The sequence below is a fragment of the Agelaius tricolor genome, unplaced genomic scaffold (genome assembly GCF_023055355.1).
Source record: "Agelaius tricolor isolate 1412-34295 unplaced genomic scaffold, bAgeTri1.0.p SCAF_12, whole genome shotgun sequence".
In the NCBI taxonomy this organism is placed as follows: domain Eukaryota; kingdom Metazoa; phylum Chordata; class Aves; order Passeriformes; family Icteridae; genus Agelaius; species Agelaius tricolor.
Genome location: NW_027269272.1, coordinates 22,059,813 through 22,082,521, shown reverse-complemented (window position 1 = coordinate 22,082,521; position 22,709 = coordinate 22,059,813). Strand labels below are relative to the sequence as shown.

At 48.1% G+C, this 22,709-nt stretch overlaps 1 protein-coding gene across 5 annotated transcripts in view; it reads right to left on the bottom strand.

The window, feature by feature from the left end:
- Positions 1-22,382, bottom strand: part of TNIK (TRAF2 and NCK interacting kinase) — a 150,786-nt gene extending 128,404 nt beyond the window's left edge. For 3 of the 5 annotated variants that reach the window (XM_071438070.1, XM_071438072.1, XM_071438073.1), the window contains exon 1: positions 22,060-22,382. In XM_071438070.1, the coding sequence (XP_071294171.1) occupies positions 22,060-22,116 (57 nt within the window). In that variant the 5' untranslated portion in view covers positions 22,117-22,382. The remainder of the gene's footprint in view (positions 1-22,059) is intronic. The other 2 variants (XM_071438071.1, XM_071438074.1) reach the window with 2 other exon arrangements.
- Positions 22,383-22,709: the final 327 nt, after the last annotated feature.

Sequence of the window (22,709 nt, the reverse complement as noted above, 5' to 3'; positions counted from 1 at the left end):
TGTGGCATCAGAAGAGTTTTTTTAATCTCCACCAAAATGTAAAGCCTGTGCACTAATGCTCCCAAGCATCAGGATATTGTGAGCCTCTGCCTTACATCTCCATAATAAAACAGCCTTAACAGGAGATCCCACAAAAAACAAAGCAGGCTTACAAAGCCATTTACTGATCACCCTCAACACGAGACCCAGGGAACTCTGTCTGTGTGCAGGTGCCTCAGCCTAGACAAGTCCTGGGAGTTACAAAGAGAAATTTTGGCACTGGGAAGCACCAGAGGGTCGTTCTTCCCAAAAAGCTGGCTCTTGTAAACCAATGGCAATGCCCAGACAGCCCATTATGGGAAAGCCTTAATCCCACCTGGCATCACACAGCTTGGCATGGCAGCACTGCCAACCCAAGAGGTAGTCAGGTGTCAATTGCCTGGAGAAAGTTGGGTTTTCCAACCCCAGTTGCCTTGAGGTGTCAATTGCCTGGAGAAAGTTGGGTTTTTCAACCCTACCAAGCTCCAACCAGAAGTGAAAGATCATTGATTCAGAATGTGAGAAAGGTTTTGCAAGGAGTGCAGAGGAGACAGAAAAGCCTTTCAGCAGTAGAGCTCAATAGGCAAAACTGTCATCAGAGTAACATTCCTGATTATGCAAAGCACCACTGCAAGGAATGAGTACAAGGATGAAGCCTTTTGTTCTCACACTGTACACCTGCCCAGATTTCATTTCCCCAAGGCCAAATGGTGGCTGGGCCATACTCTGTGAGGCCAACTCTCATGTTAGCAGGAAGCTCTAGAAGCTCTGTAAACAGCCATAAATCTCCCAGCCATCAGGACCTGAGTAACCTCAAGCTCTCCAAAGTCCCCTGCTATTCCTTCTGAAGGGGCATCAGTTCACTCCTTTTGCAGCACTTTCTGCACTGGCTTCTACAGCAGAACTGAAGCACTCGTGCAGTGTGACAAAACAAGGTCTGGATCACCTTGGGGAAGTTACCCCAAATGACACGCAGTTCACAGAAAAATGGAGGGGTTTGAAGAGCACTTGAAGACACAGCTGCTTTTTAGTAATCAGCTGGCTGTCTCCATCTCCAAGGCACTTCTAGTTAACAGCCCTGTGAGTAATGTGAAGATGGACTGCACAAGCCAGGAGAGGATCGTTAATACAGCCGCAAACAAAGCAGGAAGGCAAAGGCCAAGGCAACAAAATACTGACTGAGTCACTGGGAACTTTCTAAAAAAGATGCTGGGGACATGACTTTTTCAAGTTTCAATCACAGAGACATAGCCCTAAGGCTGCCCATTAATTAAAGCAGTGCAAAAAACCTCAAAAGGCTGCACAGGTATTTTTGAGATAAAAGCCAAGCAGTGAAGCAGAACCATGCTGGACTACTGGATGTTACTCAGCCCTCAGAGGGATTGTTTAATCTCACGCCTTCTCCTGCTAGCTCTGGTACCTTCCCCTCCTTCGCCCACCCATCCAGAGACTCACAAAACAAGCTATCATCAATGCCATCTACCACTGCACCTCCTGCCTACTCAAGCAATACAAGCTGCTCTACTTGGAAGAGTAATAATGAACTCCCCAAGGGCTTTGTTTTCATTTTGGAGAAGCAGTTTGTCCTCCCTCACCCCCAAACACCAGCTCCGTAACTTAAAAGAAGATGTTAGTCAAGAAACAGCATTACTACGCAGCGTAAGAAAAACTGCTCTCAAGGCTAAGTTATTAACAGAAGAAACATTTCTCCCCTGGACAGCTGAGAAGCCTGTTTACAAATCTATTTGAGCCACTCCTCTGCAGCATCTTACCAGGAGATGCTCTTCCAGGGCCTACTGAGAGCCACGTCTGTGCTCTGTCCATTCCCCCTTTCTGAACCATAAATCCACTCTCCCAGGTCTCCAGCACTCTCCTCTCCAGCTTCTCACTGCAATAAAGCTCCAGCCACCATGTGAGCGTCTCTTTCCTTTCCAGAATGTTAAGACCTGCCAATAGCTGGCAGCAGCAAAATTAAATAAGAACTAATCACCACATTGGGCTTTTCAGTCAATAAAACTGTATTACTTCTTCAACTATTACCTGTTCAATTTAGGATGTAAGTGTAGATTTGTAGCCCCCAGCCAGTAAAGGAATAGCCAACACCAGTGCTTAGGGAAGAAAAATACAAAATCCCTTATGCACATAGACAGTTCATTCCCACTTGGTTCTGCAGAGGCCAAGCCACTGAAGCTACAATAAACTGAGTATTCCAGATTTCCTGCTCACAGACTCAAACTTGCACACACAAAATTAGAGTTCTTCTGACCTAGTTTCTCCTTTCTAGCACGTCAAAAGAAAAAGCAGCCATTCTGTACCCTCTCCACAAATATGAAATGTGGGAGCTCTAAGCCTGTAAGGAACACATATACTGACCTGGAAAAAAATGGTTTTCTCCAACCAAAATGATGCAGTTATAGCACTGCAAATGGTGGGTCCCACAGACCAAGATGCACTAGTGATACCAGGAGAGGACAACAATGACACATATAAAACTAACCTTCCTCCAGCATGTCAGAGCAGTCCAGGCTAAGGAAAAGCCACCCACAAGCTACACATTTACACTAATCAAAACAAGGGTCCAAGCCTCCTTCCCATCCTTCAAAGGCATGGCTAGCAACATGGTGAGTTCAACTCTCCTGATGTCATTTGAGCAAAAGGCAGTGAGTTTTGACTTGAGGCTAATGAAAATGAACATGTGGCCTCTGTGAGCCTCAGCACGGTAAGGAAATGCTGAGATATTCAATAACCCTCAAGACAACACAATTACACTTCTTCTTCATTTGAAGTTAGTTTCCCTCCAAGGCAGCCATTCCTTTCACCCCTTTTAAAGCTCTACAGCACATTCCACAGATCACCAGGACAGACTCCATGAATTGTCTGCAGCTGCATGACAAGCCCACCTTCCAGTTCACAGCAGACTGTTCATCCAGAAGAGCCAGAAGCCAATCACACCAGAAGCATCAGCAAAAGCACAACTGCTAAGTGAACCCCAAGGTTCTCAATGCCTTGCTAGATGAATGCAGCCTCAGCGCCATCAACCCCTTCAACATATGCCTAATTCAAGCACACAACTTCAACAAGGCAATATATAAAAGGCTTGGCTGAGCTCAGTGTCTCTAAAAAGCTGCAGTGCCAATTATAAATCACATCTATAGCCCCCAGAAGATCTGAAGTCACTACCAGTATTGTACCACACTTCTTCAGATGCACACATCAATTAGAGCACAGCAGCTGGACACTCTCCTCACTGGAAGTCATTCATGTAGTTTCAGACCAATAAGATTATTATTCCTAAATGGTTAGATCTCACCCCTCTGAGAAAGAGAGTTTCAACCTTGGCCAGCATCAAGCTGAAGTCATTACCTGCCACTAAACGCTGTCAAAGGTTTATGGGCTCTTGGAGGAGTTGGTTTCATTACTTACCAAGGCAGCTGATTTTGGGAGCTGTAGCCTCTTAACATCCCACTCCTGGAGATGCACTGTGTAAAGCATGGCTGCTGCCAAGCTCGTGCCAAGAGAAGGGAGCACCCTCTCACACACACAGGCAACCAAACATTCAGTCTCCAACAGCAGGTCACGCTTGTGGCTCCATCTGTGTGAGTCTGCAGGGGTGACAGAAGCCAGTCTGCCCCTTCCTGAGGCACTGCTGGACACTCCAGCTCCTGCAGCCCTCACAGGAGGGCTGGGGTCACCCTCTGGGACCAGCTTTGCCAAGAAATGACAGCCTTGCTCCCCCCTTGCAGTGAGAGTTGTGGCCAGAGGGATGGTGTAAAACAGGAGAATGTCTCACTCCCAGATGCATTTTGGAGCAAGAAAAGAAAAGCAATCTTAAAACATTTTGCTTTTTTAAACCAGGATGGTTTTGCACCTCCAATGTCTATTTTTCAGTCATGGTTGTGGGCTGAGCTGACCAGAAAACCTGTCAGAGATGAAAGGGCTGTAGCATCAACAACCCATGGACTACAGCCTTCAACAGTAGGGATCTGTGCAACAACCAACACACAGCCAGGCATGTAGGCAAGCATTCCAGAAATCCCTGAATCCCAGATTAAAGCAGCTGCCATTACTTTTCAACATTTTCCTGTCCCTATCCACATGTCTGGAGAAACACCACCTCCCTGCTGGATTCAGTCGGGAGTTTCTCACATCAGCCCAGTTTTCACAGATCATCTGGAGATGGAGTTATCTGCTGGTTTTGTGCTTTTCAAAGAGTTTAGCCACAGCCTGTCACTTGTCATCAGCTCCTCACACTTGGCTCTACAAGGGCTGGCTAGCAAGAATGGTAGATAACTCTCCAGTGGCAGCAGTTTCAAGCAAGGACAATACAGGGAACAAATCACTTTAAATTATGGAGCAGAACTCTGCAGGATAGACTGTAGAAAAATCCCAAGCTCCACAACTATACCAACAAGATGCCAAAACCTTGTATTATAAACTCACTTTTACATTGAATTGTCTTGACAAATCGGCAGAATTATTTAAAATATTATCAAATATATACTAATTTGCATGTTTCAATTTAGAAATACATGGCTCACTCAAGAGTTAACAAGATGTGGGGAAGGGCAAAGGAAGGCTTCTCACCTTTTTTCCTACATTTCACAGGCTGTGAAATGACCCAGAAGGAAGTCCAAAAGGTTGGTTATGACAGACACTCAAACTGGGTGGAAAACAAGGTTCCACAGCAAAAAGCAAGCTCCTGCCTGATCCATGCCAAAAAAAAAAAAAAAAGTCTAAAATCAGGGTTGGTCCACAGTTGCTGAAATGATTTGCAAGATTTTTTTTTTTTTTGCCAGGGTGTGAAGTATTTCCTATAGCAAGTCTTCTGCATTTCTTGGTGGCTTCCTACATTGTGAAACACTCTCAGAAATTGAGGGAGATGCTTTTTATTTCAAACCCCAATGCCCTGAACTACTAAACTTGGCAGGGGCACACAGATTATTTAGTTTAGTTCATTTGATATCTGCATTACAACACTTTGGATGAGACAAGGTGAGGGACCATTCTCCCAGACATCCCAGGAAGATGTGCAGGTTTTGCTTTGCAAATCATCTTGATGTCCCATAAATCCAATCACCACATTTTGCTTTATGGGACCCACTGTGCTCCCTGTCAAACTGGAGCCCTGTGACACCTCCCTGCCTTGGGAGCTCTCTGCTAGCTCTGGTCCCTGGAACCAGCTGTGGCATTATCTGGCTTTTTCCAGAGCTCCACAATTTTTTATTAGTTCACACAAGCAGGCTGGAAACGTTAATATAAACACACACAGAGCAGCTAAGCAAGCCCTGTAAGACCACAGGGACCAGCCTGCTGAAGACCAGTACAAGACAGGAAAACAAAGCAGTGGGGAAGCCCATAATAATTAGAATTTCAACTGAAAAATCAGACCTATTCCTCCTGGAGGCACAAGGTGCCAGCAACCAGCAGCCACTCATCTCAGCCCTGCCCACAGTCCTTCCCCATACTCAGGAATGGGGTCAGCTCTTCAGGCCCACCTCCTTCAACCCAAGAGAGACACTGCACATCCCCACGAGGATTTGGCCCACTGTCATAAGATGTGAGATTAATCATGAGTGTTTAAGGATCTGCAAAGGGGATGAGAAACATTAGTAACTGCTTCTAAATTAATTGCCGTTATTGTTATTTGATTTGCTAAACTCTCTGGGGCTAGATTTTATTTTAGAAAACTATGAACATATCAGATTAATCAACTTAAAATAAATGGTCTTGATTTATTTATTTCTGCTGTATCTACTCCTCTTTAAGCTTGGCAACTCATTGCATTCTTTCCATCCTGTGAAAGAAAAAGAACAGGAGCTTTGCTTTATTATTATTTTAAAGGAACCTCTACGAAGCTCAGTAGTTCTATGAGTTTAAATCATGACAAAACTATGTTGTGAAGGAGGACAAGTGCAAGGCTGGAGCTGGTTTCCATACTCTGCAGGCACCAGCTTTGCACTGGGAGCCCACCAGCAGAGTCACACCACACAGTCCAAGCAAATCAGATCTATTCCCCAATAATGCAGGCATCCAAAGAGTTGAAAGACACCCTACCAGGTTTCAACAGGGGCTGTCCCAGTGTGAGGCACACTTCTTGCATAAAAGTCCTGCTAGCAAGGAAGAAGTTTAATCTCCTCTAGCCAGATTTCTCTGTTTCTGAATCCTCTGGAAGTTGGGTCAGCATCCTTCCCCTCCCTCCTAATCCCCTGCCCTCAGCTTTAGCAATGCAGCAATGCCTCTGCCAGCAAACTCAAAAGAAAAGCCCTCAAATATATTTTGCTGAAGAATATTAATCTTGTGTTCCACAGAATATTAAGTGGATTACATCTACAGCCTCCAAGGAGAAAAACGTTGATTCCCATGTATCTTGTGCTATTATTCACCCCCATTAATTTTTCCTGCCAGCCTAAGTCATGACAATTTCCCATTAATTAGTGCAGAGCTCAACTGGCTCGAAGGACCAAGCAATGAGTGGGACTTGTCCGTGGCCATGAGGCAGATCAGACCACTCTGGCACAGATGCTGCACAGGAACACAAACAAGGTGAAGAACAAAACCAGCTTTGGGTTTTCTTGGATGACTTCCTGGTGGGATCACCCTTGAAAATCTCTTTGTAAAGGTAACAGAACAGAAAAGAAAATTGCTGACATCATTAGAGACGTGCCCTTGAATGAGGCACAGCTAACACAGAGAGATGGATGTTTCTGGCCTCTAGGGAATTGGGGTGGGGGAAGAACTCAAAAAAAGCTTGAGGTGGCTGTTCTCATACCCCAAAAGGAGCCCTGACCCCAGGCTGAAGGGGAACACCACCTCCCAAGGGTGAACCCACGATGCCTGGGCGCTCCCCACCACCAGCATGCCCCCCAAACACCCTGCGCAGCCCTCTGCTCCCTCTGCAACCACTCGAACCACTGCAAAGTGCCACCAGCCGACTTTACTAGAGTTTGGCACTTTCTTTGCAGAGGTGTTAATGACTCTAAAAGAGAACAAGACGGGGATAAGCAGCTGTAATACCACTTAAATGCTTACGATTAGGAGAAACAAGAGAGCCTGCAAGGGCCAGACTCTCAGAGGGAGAGGACTGTAAATTACTCAGCACGGAGTAAGCAAGATCAAAGTCACTCCGAAAAGATGCAGCCCACTGACAGCGATACAAATACTGAGTATTTCACAAGCAGGCTGATGAGTTTAGAAGGCCAAACGGGGCGTTCTGATGATGCTGCATAAAGTAAGGAGAGGAAATCTCAGGACATATGTTTTGTTCTTAACATAATACATGACCAAGAACTCAGCTTCGGCTGATGCTTGGAGACATTGATACTTTCTATTGACATCTTGTTGGTCTGTGCAGGGAAGAGAAAAACAACTCCTCAGCTGCAATTCCCAGGCTCCATCCTCTTTTTTATAGTTCCTAGAGTAATTTCAATTCTACACAATAAACAGCAGAACAGATAAGAAAAGCCTTATCGGATGAAGCAGCTCACAGCTTCCCACATGGGCAAGACAGAGAGCTAATGGCTACAGAGGCAGATAAGGATGCTCATAACCAGAAATCAAACCCACGTGTTCCAGCAAGAACACACCGCCACAGAAAGCAAAATACACAGTACAACAAACTCTGCCAGGCCACCCTAAATCCTCAGAAAGCATCACTTCATCCCTCCTTGCAGACCCAGCTGGCCCATCACTGTCTCTCCTGGTCAGAAGGGAGGGGAGATGCTGCAGTTCCATTGTAAGCCAAAAGCAGCATGTGCTCAGCTGAGCTATGCTCCACCTTACAGCCTCAGGCTACAGCAAGAAAGACAAACTACCACAGCACCAAGATGTTTTTGCAAAGCTTCTCTGAAGACCTGGGTTGAAAAGGAATATTCATTATGTAGGGAAACCAACTCAACTATCAGCTTTCCCAAACTGCAAGTGATGCAAAGCCAGGATGGGCTTTTTGTTGAGGGAAACACCAAGTATGCAACTCCAATCCCTTAGCATCCATCCCAAGGCTCAAACTCCAGTGCCATTTCTCATCCCTGCCAGAGACCCAGATTGTTCAGCAATATCCAAACTCATGGTAAGCTGCTGGCAGCACAGTTGCACCCTGGGTTTCCCATATCACTTAGTCTAAACCAGAGACACAGAATGTGATCCTCACCACTGAGCCACTCCAACAGCTCTAACCTGTTGGGTATTATCTCTTCATCTGATTCATCTCCTGAAAATTGACGCCTGCAAGTTATTTCCCTTCCCTCATGTCCCAAACATCACTCAGTGTTGGCAAGTATACAAGAAAAGCATTTATCCAAAGGAATTTGCTCATCAAGACTTGCAGACAGTAAAACCACAGGTTATCTAATCTTAGGAGAGCATAGTTTAATGGCCACAACATGAGAGGCCAAAGGGTCTGACTTTACTCTGAGCTGTGCTGGGGCTGCATGGCTCATAAGTGAATCTAAGGAAGATGCTTGACCACTCCTCACCTTGATTTCCCCTGCTATGAGACTCTCCTAGCATTCCTTTCCTCACAGGGGATCTTATCTATAAAGTCCTCATTAGCATGTGAAAAGAGTTATGGATCTCCAGATGTGTACTTAAGGAAAAGTCTGGAGGAGTGGAGAAGCAGCACTGGCCAGGGAGCCTGGAGACACATCCCCTTCAGCACTCCACATCTGTGCTCAGAGAAACATCTGAACCCTTTCCCCCTACAGGGAAGGGAAAAAACAATCATTTCCTTTTTCTTGAGAAAGCTCAGAGGAAAGATTAAATTTTGCATCTCTTAAGTCAAGGAAATCATTCAAGATTCTCCCAAGAATATCAAGAGACCCCCACTACCTCTGGAGAGCCACCTGCAGAACCAGCTCACAGGCAACCCCCAGAGAACAGGACAACCCTCCCTGTCCCAGCCTTTCTCTGGATGACACTGAGTAGCAGAACTGGACTGATCAGGAGGAAGACTAGAGGTCTACTCTCAGTGTTCTGCAAAGTCTGGAGGGTGGGGAAAATCCACACCTGGCACAGGTGAAACCAGAGCTGCACTGCCAGGGTCTCACAGCACAGCTCCTGCTGGGGGCCAGAAAGGGCTTCTTCTGGTTTTAAACAAACTCCCACTTGGAAAACAACTGAATATCAACAAGCAAGCTAGTATTTCAGCTCTTTTTAGGAAGGAAATGGAGTTATCCCCATTGGATTTGCTCCCATCTTTGCCAGCTGCCTCGGTTAACCTTGAAGGCAGATCAGACCAACCATAGCAGTGCCAGAAACAGCCAAGCACCAGCTGGAACTGCTTCAGTAGAGCAAGACCTCTGCCCCTAAGATTGGTGCACAAACCTCCTGCTCTCTCCCAAGTGGCAAAAGACAATGCAGTGAAGGACAGAAGGTATGTCCACTCTGGTCTAGCCATGTGGAACAGACAGGTCTCAGAGGAGCAGCTGGCTCAAGAACTTGAAGAAAAAACAAAAAAGGCTCAGCTCTCTTTAAGAGGAAAATGTTCCATTGTTCCATAATTAATGGAAAGCAGAAGAGGTTTTATGGACTCGTTCAGAAATGAGGGTGAGCATTAGAAAGCACTTTTCAGTATTTCATGATCACAAGGTGAGCTGCTTGCATAATACTGACAAAGAACATGAATGCTGATATCACAAGGCAGTTATGAAACTTGGGCTTTAAATACTGAATAACAATAACTCAGTAATTAAGTCTCATAAGTAATTTTTTCTTCTTTTTTTTTTTTTTCCCCTTAACTGCAAAGTAGATGCTGCAACCTTCAACTGAGGCATGACTGTCCTCTCTGGCAAGGTTTGCACATGATGGATGTCCTCTGCTCCCACCACCTCACAGCACCAGGGATCCATCCCATCCCAGAGCCTCCCTGCCAGTCACATCCTTTCTTCAGGCCTCCCACTCCTGTAGGAGAGGCTTCAAGATCACAGCAAGGTTCACGCTGTGAACCTGAGAGGGGCAGGAGGACAGGGAATAAACCTGAATAACTGCATTCTGCCAGTTAACTGCTAAACCCCCAACAAGCTCTTCAGCCTCTTCATGATGTTTTTTTGACACAAGCACCACATTCTTGTGAATTACTCCAGCGTGACCAGGACACACAGTCTCCTGAACAAGACACACAATATAGAGCAGCAAAATGTCATGAAAATCAAGGGCAAATGAACACAGAAGACAGCCCCTCCCCCTAACACCACTTCTATTTTTAGGCAGCCATATTAGCTTGGAGCAGTTTTACTCGTTTCTGATAATGAGCAGAGCTTTTGCATCTTCTCTCGAGGACATTTCATCTGTGCAGGCTCTTTGCTGTACACTGGCAGCATGGAAGAGGTCACATCAATGGGCAAAAAACAAACCCACCATTTATTGTGAAAGGGCCTTGAGAAACCAACTTCAGCTTTGAACTTCTGCCCTTTCTCGCTGGCCAACCACACTGCTCCATTTTTGGGGGGGTAGGGTCTGCCCACCTGCAAGGTGTGCCTCCAGTTCCATCAGATGATAAACTTTTGCCTATTCAAGAGGCACGATGAGAGCTCCTGAGAGCTCCCACAGCAGCAGGAGCACTATGCTAAAGCAGGAACTAATAAAGAACTGGGTGATCATTATCAAACGAGCAAGCCAAAAACAGATGTGCTCAAGATCTGGGTTCCACTGTGCTGGCAGCTTCTCTTCAGGAAGTCTCATTCCTCCACCCCTCAGAGAGAGCTATTCCTAAGGTACTACACACAATTTTCTGCCATGCAACCAATTTGTACATTCAAGGTCCTTTGCTTGCCTCAGACTGCCTTGATAGGAACATCCAAGAGTAAAGTTCTCTTCCTTCAGGCGCATTCCTCCTCATCCCCTTCCTCCACAGCCCTTCACCACCACCCTCCTGTCTCCTTGTGCCCACACTGGTGCTGCCTAAGGCAGCAAGATCCTGTATGGACACCAGTCCTGTCTGGACTGCCAAGAGGCAAAGTCCAGAGGGCAAGATACACCTTGGAACAGGTGGCAGAAGAGAGGGAAGGCAGCTTCTCACCTGGAAGATGAAAGCATGGCACAAGCAGCTCAGGGATCTCTGTTTTATCACTCAGAGAAGAAAGCAGGCAAAGCCTCACACATTTATCTTCATTTTTTCTTCTGAAGTTTCAATAAGCTACTTGAAGTCCTCTATTTGCCCTTTGGATTATAGTCTTTCAAGAAGACCTTTCTCCACACTTCTCTACAATTATGAGATCTAGGGAAAAATACTCCCCCTTCCAAGTTAACTTCTGGTGTCAGCACTTCATAGAATTTCCTGACTACAGACAAAAATCATGAGGCTTCTGTCAATTGAGAAACCCCCTCCCAAGCACAGGAGCTGGTCACTTCTTGGTGAGCTCCTGCCCCTGGTCACAAACACCTCCACACCAGCCTCTCACTTCTTCTGTGGATTGTGAAATCTCATTTATTGAGGAAAAACACTAGCTCAGTAAGAGGAAGCATTTAATACAGCTAGTAGATGATTAACAAGTGAGTGCTCAAGTCAATTGCTGCAGGAGCACTGTGAGTTCCTAAGGCCATAAAAAACTTCTCACACGTCAGAGGCGAGGAGTTCACGGGGAAGCTGTGCCTGGCCAAGCCCTCACTGCATGGGACCCCAGCCTGCAGCTCCTCACCTTCCTCCCCCAGCCTCCTGGCTGCAGGTCTCTACATCAGTGGTACCCAGGGACCTTCCCACAGAGTGTTTTATTGCTCCTTTCACATTCTCCCATCAGCCAGGATGCCTCCAAGACCTCCCTCCCCATGCTCTGTAGAGGTTTCAAGTCATAATACATATAAATAAAAGACCTACGCACAGCTGAGCACCCATTAACCCCCTCCCCTTCCTCCCACCCTCTGTCCCACCAGCAGGCACTTGCCCTCTGGCCAGCTGGGCCATCTGGCAGGAAGGAAAGTTATCAGGGTCCCCACCCTCATGTAACAAACAGCATGTCAAGGCAGCACTGGGGAGGAGAGCTACGTGGTGTTTTGTGGCTCTTTTAAACCAAGGCCAAAGAAGAAGCAGCATTTCTGCCCAGGACCTTTGCCTTTTCATGCCCAAGTCACCCAGAGCCAAGTAAAGGTGTTCAATGCTCTTGAGTATCAGTTACTTCTAGGCAATAACATCCTGAACACCCATCCTGGCTTTTACAGAGCACAGCGAAGAAGTTACAGGGATTTGGCACTTTCTCCTTAACAGGCCATCATTAACAAGTGACTCATATTATATTGCAGTGTGAGTCATCTTGGTAGAGGTCACAAACGTAAGTGACAACTAGTCTTCAATTATTTCCTTCAAGCTGAATTAAAGGTGTATTGTTATGCTAATTTTATATCTGCTCTATCCTATCTTTCCTTCAACTGTCTCCAGAGCAACCTGGGATTTCAGCTCATGGTCCAAACTACCTCTGGAAGAGCTCTTTCACCAGGCTGCTGTTACAGGTGTTCACAAAACAGGGGGATGCCAATGGAAAGACTTCTGGATGGGCTTCCAGCTATGGCAACTAAGAGGTAAAGCAGCTCTCCATCCATCCATCCATCCATCCATCCATCCATCCATCCATCCATCCATCCATCCCTGCTCCACAAGGACAATGAGCTGCTGTTCCTGCCATCTTCCTGCTCTGTTCATGCTTTTTTGTAGCAAATCCCCAGGGCCCTGGGGTTTGCCCAGAGCTCAACCACCTTCAGGCTGCCACATCACATACCTGGCTCCAAGAGCAGGGGAAAAGCTCAACAAGCAAAATCACTTCAAACCATGCCCAGCATCATACAAATATTGAAGAAGTTACTACATGGCTAGTGTAAAAAGGGGCATTTTCAGCCATTTTCTGTTTTCTAACCAGGCAGACCCATATTTCAGCCTCTCCTCTTCAGAATGTGTCCATCACAGGTCCCCAGCCAGGGGACCAGGGGCAGACAGCATCCCTGCCAGGGCAGGACACAGCCACTGGAGGACACTTGGCTCAGAGAACAGAGTTTTGCCCATTAGAAATCACAGCCATTACGAGCCTGGTCGCCAGTGGAGCATTCTGTTTACATTTACAGCAGTCAAACACAGTCCCACTGGCTGTGAGGATCACTTTGGAGAGCATTTGTAAACTGCTCTCACTACTGGAATCCCATTTAGCTATTATAGCCTCTTCAGCCATACTAACACACAGATCCCCACAGAATAGCAATGGGAAGAACAGAGTCATCACACTATTTACTGAAGCTAATCAATACATAAAGGCTGAAGATTTATTGCACTGAAGACAGCCTGTCTGCATGGCCAGAAAATGCATTTAAAGTCCTTTTCATTTTGGTGCTTTGGCCTCTGGTTCTTCTCCAGAAACATTTGCCTTGCACACCCATCTTTCTTTCCTCCCCAGATGGTGGCACCTGCAGACACCTGAGAGATGCCCCTTCCTCAAACACCTACCATGAGTATTCAGTGGGAATATAAAACACAAACCCACAAGTTTAAGGGCACTGCACCTTCCTTTCCAGCCATGTTTCATGACTGTTTTGGGATCTCCCATCTGAGTGAGTAGCCTGGAAAATCCTGGCCTGTTTTGAAGAAGGTCTCTTTGCCAGGTACAGGGACACAAGCTGTGCTGTCCTGTTCCACTCAAGAGGGAACAGTTAGACCCACGCTTATTTTTATTTATATTTGTATACTTTCTGTTAATATATATAAATAAAAGAGCTTTGTAAGTGCCCTGCAAAGCCCAAAGCACATCTGACCTGCTGTGTTTTGGGGTTGACCACCCACCATGCTGAGAAACCACCACAGATTCACAACTAGTGAGCCACAGCTGGGGAAGTGCACTGAGCTGCACCAGCAAAATCTCATTCTCTGGTTTCATCTGGGCTCATGTTCTGGGGAGTAGAAGCCTGGTAAGCAACAGCCATGAGGCTTAGTGCTCCTGAAGCACTGATGGTAATTAAAACAATCAACATCTGGCAAGTAGACACATTTGGTTTGGTCACTCTATGAGCTGTATGGCCCCAGTGTAACAGAAGTATAGAATGGTTTGGGTTGGAAGCGACCCTTAAGCTCATCCTCCACCATGGGCAGAGATGCCACCCACTAAACCAGGCTGCTCCAAGCCCCATCCAACCTGGCCTTGAACACTTCCATGCATGGATTATCTGTCATTTCTCTGGGCACTTGTCCCACTGCCTCACTACCCTCCTAATACTGCTAAGAAAGACTGCAGTGAGGTAGGGAGGAGATCTGCTCTTTCCCTTTTGCCAGTTTATCTCAAAATCACACAAAAAGCTTTTATGCTTTTGTATGAAAGAAAGAGGAAGAGACAAATATATTCTGATGTACAGGGAGATTTCTATTGTTGCCTGGACATCAAACAGTACCCAATTAGTCCTGCAAGGATCTGACCCACAAATTATGAAAATAAATGCCTCTGAAGCTTTGATCTCTTGTATTTCTATAGCATGCTACAGCAGTTATTAGACACATTTTATTAGGCTCAAGCTGTGCGATCTTTTCCTCAGCAAAGGCTCTACCACCTCCAATGCATCCTAAAGTCACCATCCAGCAGATTAAGGGCATGATCCCAAACAGTCACTTCTGTCATGCACTAAACACATGACTCAGCTGGCAGTAGGCTTTTTCCTGCTGAGTTTCAAAATTAGGAGAAAAAGGAATTTTTAAAAGGAAGGGGAGGGAAAACTGTCAGCCATATAAATTTTTTACTTTTCTTGTTAGCTTATAAAGGAATATGCATGTGAGGCAATATCCCTGGCTTTTAAAGAGCACTGCTTTTAGAACAATTTGCTGTTCTGAAAGCAACACTTTCTGCACCCTGAAATGCCACTGCTGGCGGGAACAAGCAAAATCTGTAACAAAAGGTTATGTGCACTCTGAGGCTGAAAACCACACGTGTACTCAGGCAAGCAGAAACACCCACCCTCGTTGCAGCAGGAGCACTCAGAACCAGGAGGATGTTGAGCTTGCACTGCTCAGGCTTTGCTCAGAGGAGCAGCTCACTGCTCACAGCAGCACAAACCAGGCAGGGACAGTGCCTGCCACAGGGTAGGGCTGTTTTCACCTGAGTGCATCTATAGGAAGGATGGGACCGTGTCACCCACCCAGGTGGCACCTCACTGACTGGCAGTGGATGGTGTTTGCACAAAGCCATGAACATCTGACAGAGCTCCTGTGGCAGAGCAGAGCTGGTTACCCACAGCAGAGCAAAGGGAACACCTTCTGCTGGCCAGGGTAACTCAGTTTCTGAGTGGGAAGCAGGACAGGCTGCTGGCTGCCCTTGGATGGAAGCAGGAGCTGCTATCCAACCTGGCCATTCCAGTGCTGCCTGCCTGATTACCATCATTTATTACCAACACACAACCTTGAACTTCTGGCAAGCACCGCAGCAAATTAACACAGAAAAGTGACAGGGAAGGTTTTTTGATTGGCCATTACAAAATAAAAATCAAGCATGCAGAGAGATAGAACTGAGTGCCAACTAAACTTCTTATCAGTGCTTCCCAACCTTGGTGGCTTTTCCTCTCCTTTCACTAATGAGCCACTGCAGGAGCTCCCCAGGGCTGGGGGCTGATGTGCTGGGCATCCTCATCCCAGGGCAGGAAGGGGATGCTCAGCCCTTTGCAGGGCTCATGTAGAAACAGCCATGGAGGAGGAACACAGGCAGAGGGGGAGTATCCATTTTCCAAGGACCATGTTCCTTGGCCAGCACTCCTTTAGAAATCATAAACGATTTACATGGAAAACATCAAATCTCACTTACATAAGTTGTATTCCTGAGCCCAGAGCAGACTGACCATCACTTTCAATGTGCAGCCACATTTCAAAGTGACAAAACAGGACAGGGGAAGGGGGCTGGGGAGAAGGAAATTAAAGCAACTGGCTTTCTCAGTGGGAAACACAGCCTCTCACCCAATGGAGCTACCCATGACTTAGGCTTGTGGGGTTCAGTCTGCACCCTGCTTTAATGGCTGTGTGAAAGGTAACAAAGAAGGCACCTGAGCATCAGCAAACAGAAACCTCATGTGATAGAGGCTCTACACCTGCAGAGCAGTCAGGGCCAAAAAGGCCACCAGAAGGGAGAAAGGATCAGCCAAAATCCTGGGAGAGCAGATGCAGGATGCCCTTCACTCCATGAGGCTCCTGGTCTCTTCTGTAGCTGGCAGCAAGGCAGAACAATATGTGTGCTCCCCTGGCAGCCAGCTGCCTTCAGGGGGTAGGTCCTGAACCCTCAGCCATCCTCCACACCCCGAGGCACAAGAGGTTTTGCCAAAGCTGTTTCTCCCCACCAAGCACCCTTTTGCCTGCTGGTAGCTTTCCCTGGGGAAGCATGGGAAATCCAGCAGGATTCTACCCCTTTACAGATGAGGCACGAAGAAACGAGACAGGGATCAATAGCCTGTCCTTGGTCTGCAGGTCAGAGTCACAGAACTCCCACTGGTGTCTGTAATTACCCTTGCCAAGGGTGAGGGTGCATCAGGAGGAGTCAGGCAAGGGGCTGCAGGGAGCAGCTCAGAGCCTGAGCCCAGGAGCTTTCCCCTGACCTGGCCTCACTTGAATGATGATTTCCAAGGACACCTCTTCCACAGCTGGGTGATTCATCCATGGGGATTTACACACAGATCAAATGGAAATTCATCCCATACAGACTGTGCCACTACATCTACAAGCCTGGCATATAAAAACTACCTTCAGGTAGCAAGGTTAAAAACCTCCTCTAACTCCTCCTTGTCACATGGCTTAAAAACAGACCCTTTATTTTAAATATGCACACCAACAAAATGTTCTTTGTTGCTTCAAAGCTTGTTTCAACCTCACAACCTTGCACTCAAACCTCAGCCTGCTCAAGCATATATTTTGCCATAAATTCACTCCAAATTATTAATTTTTATGGCTGCCCAGCAAAAGAGCATTAGTGAGAACAGAGAACTCTCCATGCCTTCAAAAAGGCCATACACTGCTGTGCTGTGGAAGAACTGCAACAATGAGGAAGACCATTGCTGAAGAGTAACTGCAGAGGAGCAGCAGCTGGGCTGCACAAGTCCAAAGGGCAGAGAAAAGAACACAATCAACCCCAGGAAAGATCTGGCAGAAGACAGACCCTTTTCCATGGTAACTTTTCATGAGTACACACAAGAACGTGCATAGCTGCATAGAGGATACATCTGCACCAATGGCTCAAGGAATAGGGCTGGACATTGCCATCCCTTTGGGATGATTTAAATTAGAGGAAAGATTTAGATGAGGTGTTTGGAATAAATTATTTTCTTAGAGAGTAGTAAGGCACTGCAACACAAAACCCAGAGAAGCTGTGGATGCTGGAATTGTTCAAGGCCAGGTTGGACAGTGCTTGGAGCAACCTGGTCTAAGGGAAGGGGTTTTAGAACTAGATAAGCTCTGAGGTCCCTTCAAACTCAAACCATTCCATGATTCTGTGATTCAGAGACCAGTATTCTGCTGCAGTTTTATGGTTTAGAACTCAAAGGACTCCAAAATAGACAAAGCACATGGATACTGTCATGTTCCACAGCTTACATGTGCACTGAATGACAGTGGAAGAGGACAGATTAAGTCCCTAATGAAATACTCTTGAGAGTGTCCTTCCTCAGGAACTGGTAATATATATATTTATTTGTTGAACATCTGCCCCAAATTCTGCAAAGTTATTTGCAAAAATAATATTAAATTATTTTAGTTTTAAATTATATATTAATTTACAAAGTTATTTGCAAATACAGCATTATCATGTAAATACAGCAAAATAAGCTTTTCATGTCTTTTTGGTTTTGTTTTTTTTTTTAATCTCTAGAAGTCATCTCCAGTCAAGTTTGTTCCTCTTTCTATTTAGGAAGGTGACCTTTACAAAAGCTGCCCAAATTCTGTTGAGCTACAGAATTTTTTTAAAAGGTACTGGAAGAAGAAACCTAAAATAATGCTGCCAGAGTGATGCTCCTGAGTGGTGGCTTGCAGTGCTTATCCCACAATAGAGCTTCTCCTAAATCTTTAATGATGCTGAAATATGCCATAAACTGACAAAGTTCTAGAAACAGGACAATGCCAGCATGTTTGAGTTTTGTGGGTTTTTAACATGTCAGCTTTTATCTTCATTGACAGTGATCAACAAATGCAAACAAAGGGCCACTGAAACTTCACTTCTACACAAAGCAAGCTAAAGGAAGAGTAGTGACATTTTTGGGTTTCATCCAATTCTTCCCAGCAACAGCTAATACTCACCGGCTCCTTAAATTCTGTGCTGTCTCCTCTCCAAGCCTGAGCATTAAAGGCCAGGCTTTTCCAAAACAATAAACGATTTTAGGGTACAGTTTCCAAAGAGCGCACGGTCAGCACTTCACTAAAGTAAACAACAAAAGCCTGGGGTTCCTTAATGAGCTCAAAACAAAAGCAACATCCAGGTACATGAAGAATACAATTGCTTCTTCCCCAGAAAGGCTCTTTTTAAACTCCCTGCCTTGCAGGAAACCCCCAGCCAAGCTGTACATCCCGGCTGAGCCTGGTGCCCTATGCCCAGGGCAAGCCCCTGCCCGCAAGACAAGGAGCAGCTGTGAGCAGGGGGGATTGCTGGCCCCAAGCCAGACCCAGCCCAGGGGTTATCAGCTCCCTGGGAAAGGTTTTTCCTCCCCGAGATCTTTCATAACCTCCCACACACCTTGCAAAGCAACTGAGATGAATCCAGCTGTGGCAGCTACTGCAGAAGAGCCCAGCACCACTGCTGAGTGCATCAGCCAGAGGCCCAGCCCTGCAGATGGATGCAGCAGAGGAAAAGCTACTGACCTGAATATTTGAGAAGGATCAAGGCCACTGCCTTCAGCAAGAGATGACAGGCTCTTGCATTCGCTGAGACAAAAAAAGGGGGGGAAAAACACCAAATCCAGCCCTATCTTCCTGCTCTCTCCTATTGGGATCAGCTGTGCATTTCCCACCACAGACCATGGCCCACTGCATCCCTTCTCACACTTTTTCATTTTATTGCAAAAATCTGCTTCTCCAACATGCCTGTCAACAGCCTGTGTGAATCCCAGTGTCAATCATTATTCTGTTAATAACACTGCCAGGTCATCTGGCTATTAAACATGTTGAGTGGACTAGCAAAAATATCACCTTGCCCACACAAAAGAACATTATAATGTAGTTTATCTTATCCCCTTGTCTGTATAATATGCAGTGCTACCTGTTTCCATGGCCTCATTGTTTTAAATTACAGTTTTCTGCAACATTAACGATCCTCATTACCAGCACCACCACTGGAGGATCTCTGGTTTGAGAATCCTTCCTATCCTGGCACACTCGGTGCCCCACAGGGGCACTCCTGGGTACCAGGGCAATGAGCACGGTGCCCAGTGATGGATAGAAACATGTCACAGAGAAGGCAGGAGCCAACCCCAAGTGCACCAGGCCGTGCATTTTAATCAGAATTCAGTGCTTTGTTCCTGCCCAGCCTCCAGCACATCAAGCAGATGCACTGCTGCGGTGGAGCCCGACTGTGGGGCCAAAATAAACTCCACAGTGTGGCAAAAACCAGAGCTCCTGCCACCTCCTATGTCACCTTCCAGCTCAGATCTATAAATCCCACCCCACAAGGCCGTGGGCAGTGGCAAACTGAACTGAATGATGGTGTGCAGGGTTCTGCTTGTGCTCAGCCTTCAACAGCACGCTGCCATCCTGCAAATACACCTCCCTTCCTTGGGACAGCAGGAGGCAAGCCAAAGCAAAGCACTGGGCAAACTGGCAGTCAGAATTCCACCTTTCTCACACACATTTGCCCGTGGCTCATAAGCCCCAGCCTCCTGGAACATTTCAGTGACTCAAACTCAGAGATAAGTGTCCGGAGCACTTCCTTTCCCCGCTGCTGGGAACAAATCGCCAGATTTTTGAGTCACTACCTGCTCCCAGCATTTCACAGAGTCACCTCTCCCCCCTTTAAACGCACAAGCAGCACAAGAGCAACAACTCCTCCACCCAGACTCATCCACAAACCCACTGCAATGTGACACCTCTTTTCTGATACATAAAAATTTTGCAAGGCTTGGGGAATTACTCCTCCCTGCCATGTTTTGTGCTCAGGCAGCAAATTTACTATCGATTTCTGATTCAGACCCCATGGAATGATTCACGCCTCGTGCCCTATCTGCTGAATTTACGACCTTTAACAATTATTCTAAGTGCTGGAGGAGCTCAGTTTAGAAGAAGATCTATTCCTTGGCAAATTAAGCTCCTATTCTTGTCTCGCTTGCAAACCAGCACATCTCCCATCATTTACAGGAAAGTGCCACAGCAGGTCTGTCCCTCTGAGAGGGGACAGAGAGCTGAGTGGCAGCAGCCCTGTGCTGGCAGAGTGGCCACTGCTGGGCAGGAGAGCAGGGAGTGGACACTGCTGGGCAGGAGGGCAGGGAGTGGACACTGCTGGGCAGGAGGGCAGGGTTTTGCTGTCCCACCCTGGTGACAGGCAGGATTTTGGGTCCCCTTGTCTCCGGTTACCCTGAAATGCCAGCACTGCTCTGCTCACCAGCCAGGCGCTGCCACTGCGTCTCAAGGGGAGGGAGGGAATATACATTTCCTCCCAAAGCGAAAACAAAACCCTGACTGAGGCTGCTGTGCGTTGCTATTAAAAAGCCACAAACAGAAAAAAAACCAAAAAAACCCCAACCTAAGCACGTGTGGATATGGTTTTAAAAAGACATTATATCCTAGTTCAAATACACTTCCCAGCACAGATGTTAAAACAAAAAATTAAAAAAAAAAAAAAAAAAAAAACAGAGGGTGGAGAAGGAGACAGCCCCCTCCCCCCCAAATTATACTGTTCTCCTGGATTAACACCACCAGCTTCAGCAACCTTTCTCCCAAGGCACCTTCCACCTAAGAGGGGAAACCAGCTCCAGGTCTGTTTTTAAGGCAGATGGTTCCCCCATTCTAATCTCATCTACACTGTGTATTGCTGAGCAATCATTTACACTATTAATCAACCAGAAACTCACCAGAAAGAAAGTAGGGCAAGTGAATAAAGATAGACTTCTCTTTTTTTTTTTTTCTTGCACTGAAGCAAATAATATTTCTAAAAATACACTTGTTCAAGTCTTCAGCAGATTCTGCTTGATTTTATTTATTTGTCTATGCAGCGGGTTGTGTGGAGAAGCCTGGCTGCTGCCTCCCGCATAAATGCTATTTCTCTCAATGACTCCCCATGCTCGTTTCCAACGAGCCGTTCTTACGGCCAGGAAGATGGGGAAAAGGAAGAAAGTTACAAGAGAAATGGACCAGGGGGGACATCAGGCCACAGCCCACGCCGAGGCTGACACGTCTGACGAGCCTGACATTTCAAGGGTACATGCTGGGCTTCATTTTCCAGGGGGGTGAGGAGGAGGCAGCGCGCAGGAACACAGCGGGAGAGGGATGGAGAGAGGGATGGAGAGAGGGATGGAGAGAGGCTGCGGGGCCGGGGCGGGGAAAGCGGGGTCTGGGGCTCAGCTCCGCACCCCGGCGGTGCCCGGCCCCGCCATCCCTGCGTGCCCACGCGTGCTGCCCGCGGGGAATCGGTGCGCGGGGGTGTCCGGGTGGGACCGGCCCCGCTCCCCGCCGCGGGGACCCGCCCGGCCGCCCGCACCCGCGTCCCCGCGGCGCTGCGCGGGTGCGCACACACGGACACGCACACACCTGCGGGGCGGGCACACTCACACATACACACACACAGACACACACATGTGCGGATGCGCACACGCGCGGATACGGGCACACATGTGCGGATGCACACACGTGTGGATGCGCGCACACGCGCGGCGGCGGGCGCGCACATGCACGCGCACACGGTTATCTTACCCGCATTTACATACGTGCAGGCGCACATTACACACACACACACACACACACACACACCGAGCCCCGCGGACCCCCAGCCCCATCTCCCCGCCACCGGGGAAAGGATGGATGGATGGATGGATGGATGGATGCATAGGTGGATAGGTGGATGGATGGATGGATAGATGGATGGGAGGGGTGCCGCTCCCGCATGCCTCCCCGCCATCCCCGGCCCTGCGCCTCACCCGCAGCGCCGAGAGGTCTATCTCGTCCAGGCTCCGCGCCGGGGAGTCGCTCGCCATATTTCCGCCGCCGGCCAGGCGGCCCCGCCGCCACCGACCGGGCAGTGGCGGCCGCCGCGGCGCTGGCGCTATTTAACGCCTCTCCTCATGCGGGGCGCCGGGAAGGAGAAGCCGCCGCCGCCGCCCCTGTCCTTCCGCCCGCAGCGCGGCTGCCTAGGGGCGGCCAGGCAGGCAGGGCTCGCCGCGGGCTGCGCCGGGATGGCGGCGGCGGCGGCGCATCGCCGCGCCCGCCCCGCACCGCGCCCGCACGGCCCCGCGCCGCCCCTGTCTGTCACCGCGGGGGCGGTGCCCGACCCGCCGCCAGGGGGCGGTGCCGCGCGGGGGCGGGCAGAGCCCCCTCAGGGGCGGGCGGGGGCTGCGCCGGGAGCGCCGCGGTGGCGAGCGAGGGCACGGAGGGGGACGCGGCGTGTGGGGCAGCGGCACCCGCGGAGGGAACGGGCGTCGGGACCCTCCGGGGTGCACAGACGGGCTCGTTCAGCGCGCAGATCCCCCCCGATGCGGAAAGGTCCCGGAATCCGGGCTGGGGCTGGGCGGAAAGGCGCAGGGCTCCAGGCCGCGTGGGTTCCCTCACGCAAGGACCCCGGCAGCGGTGT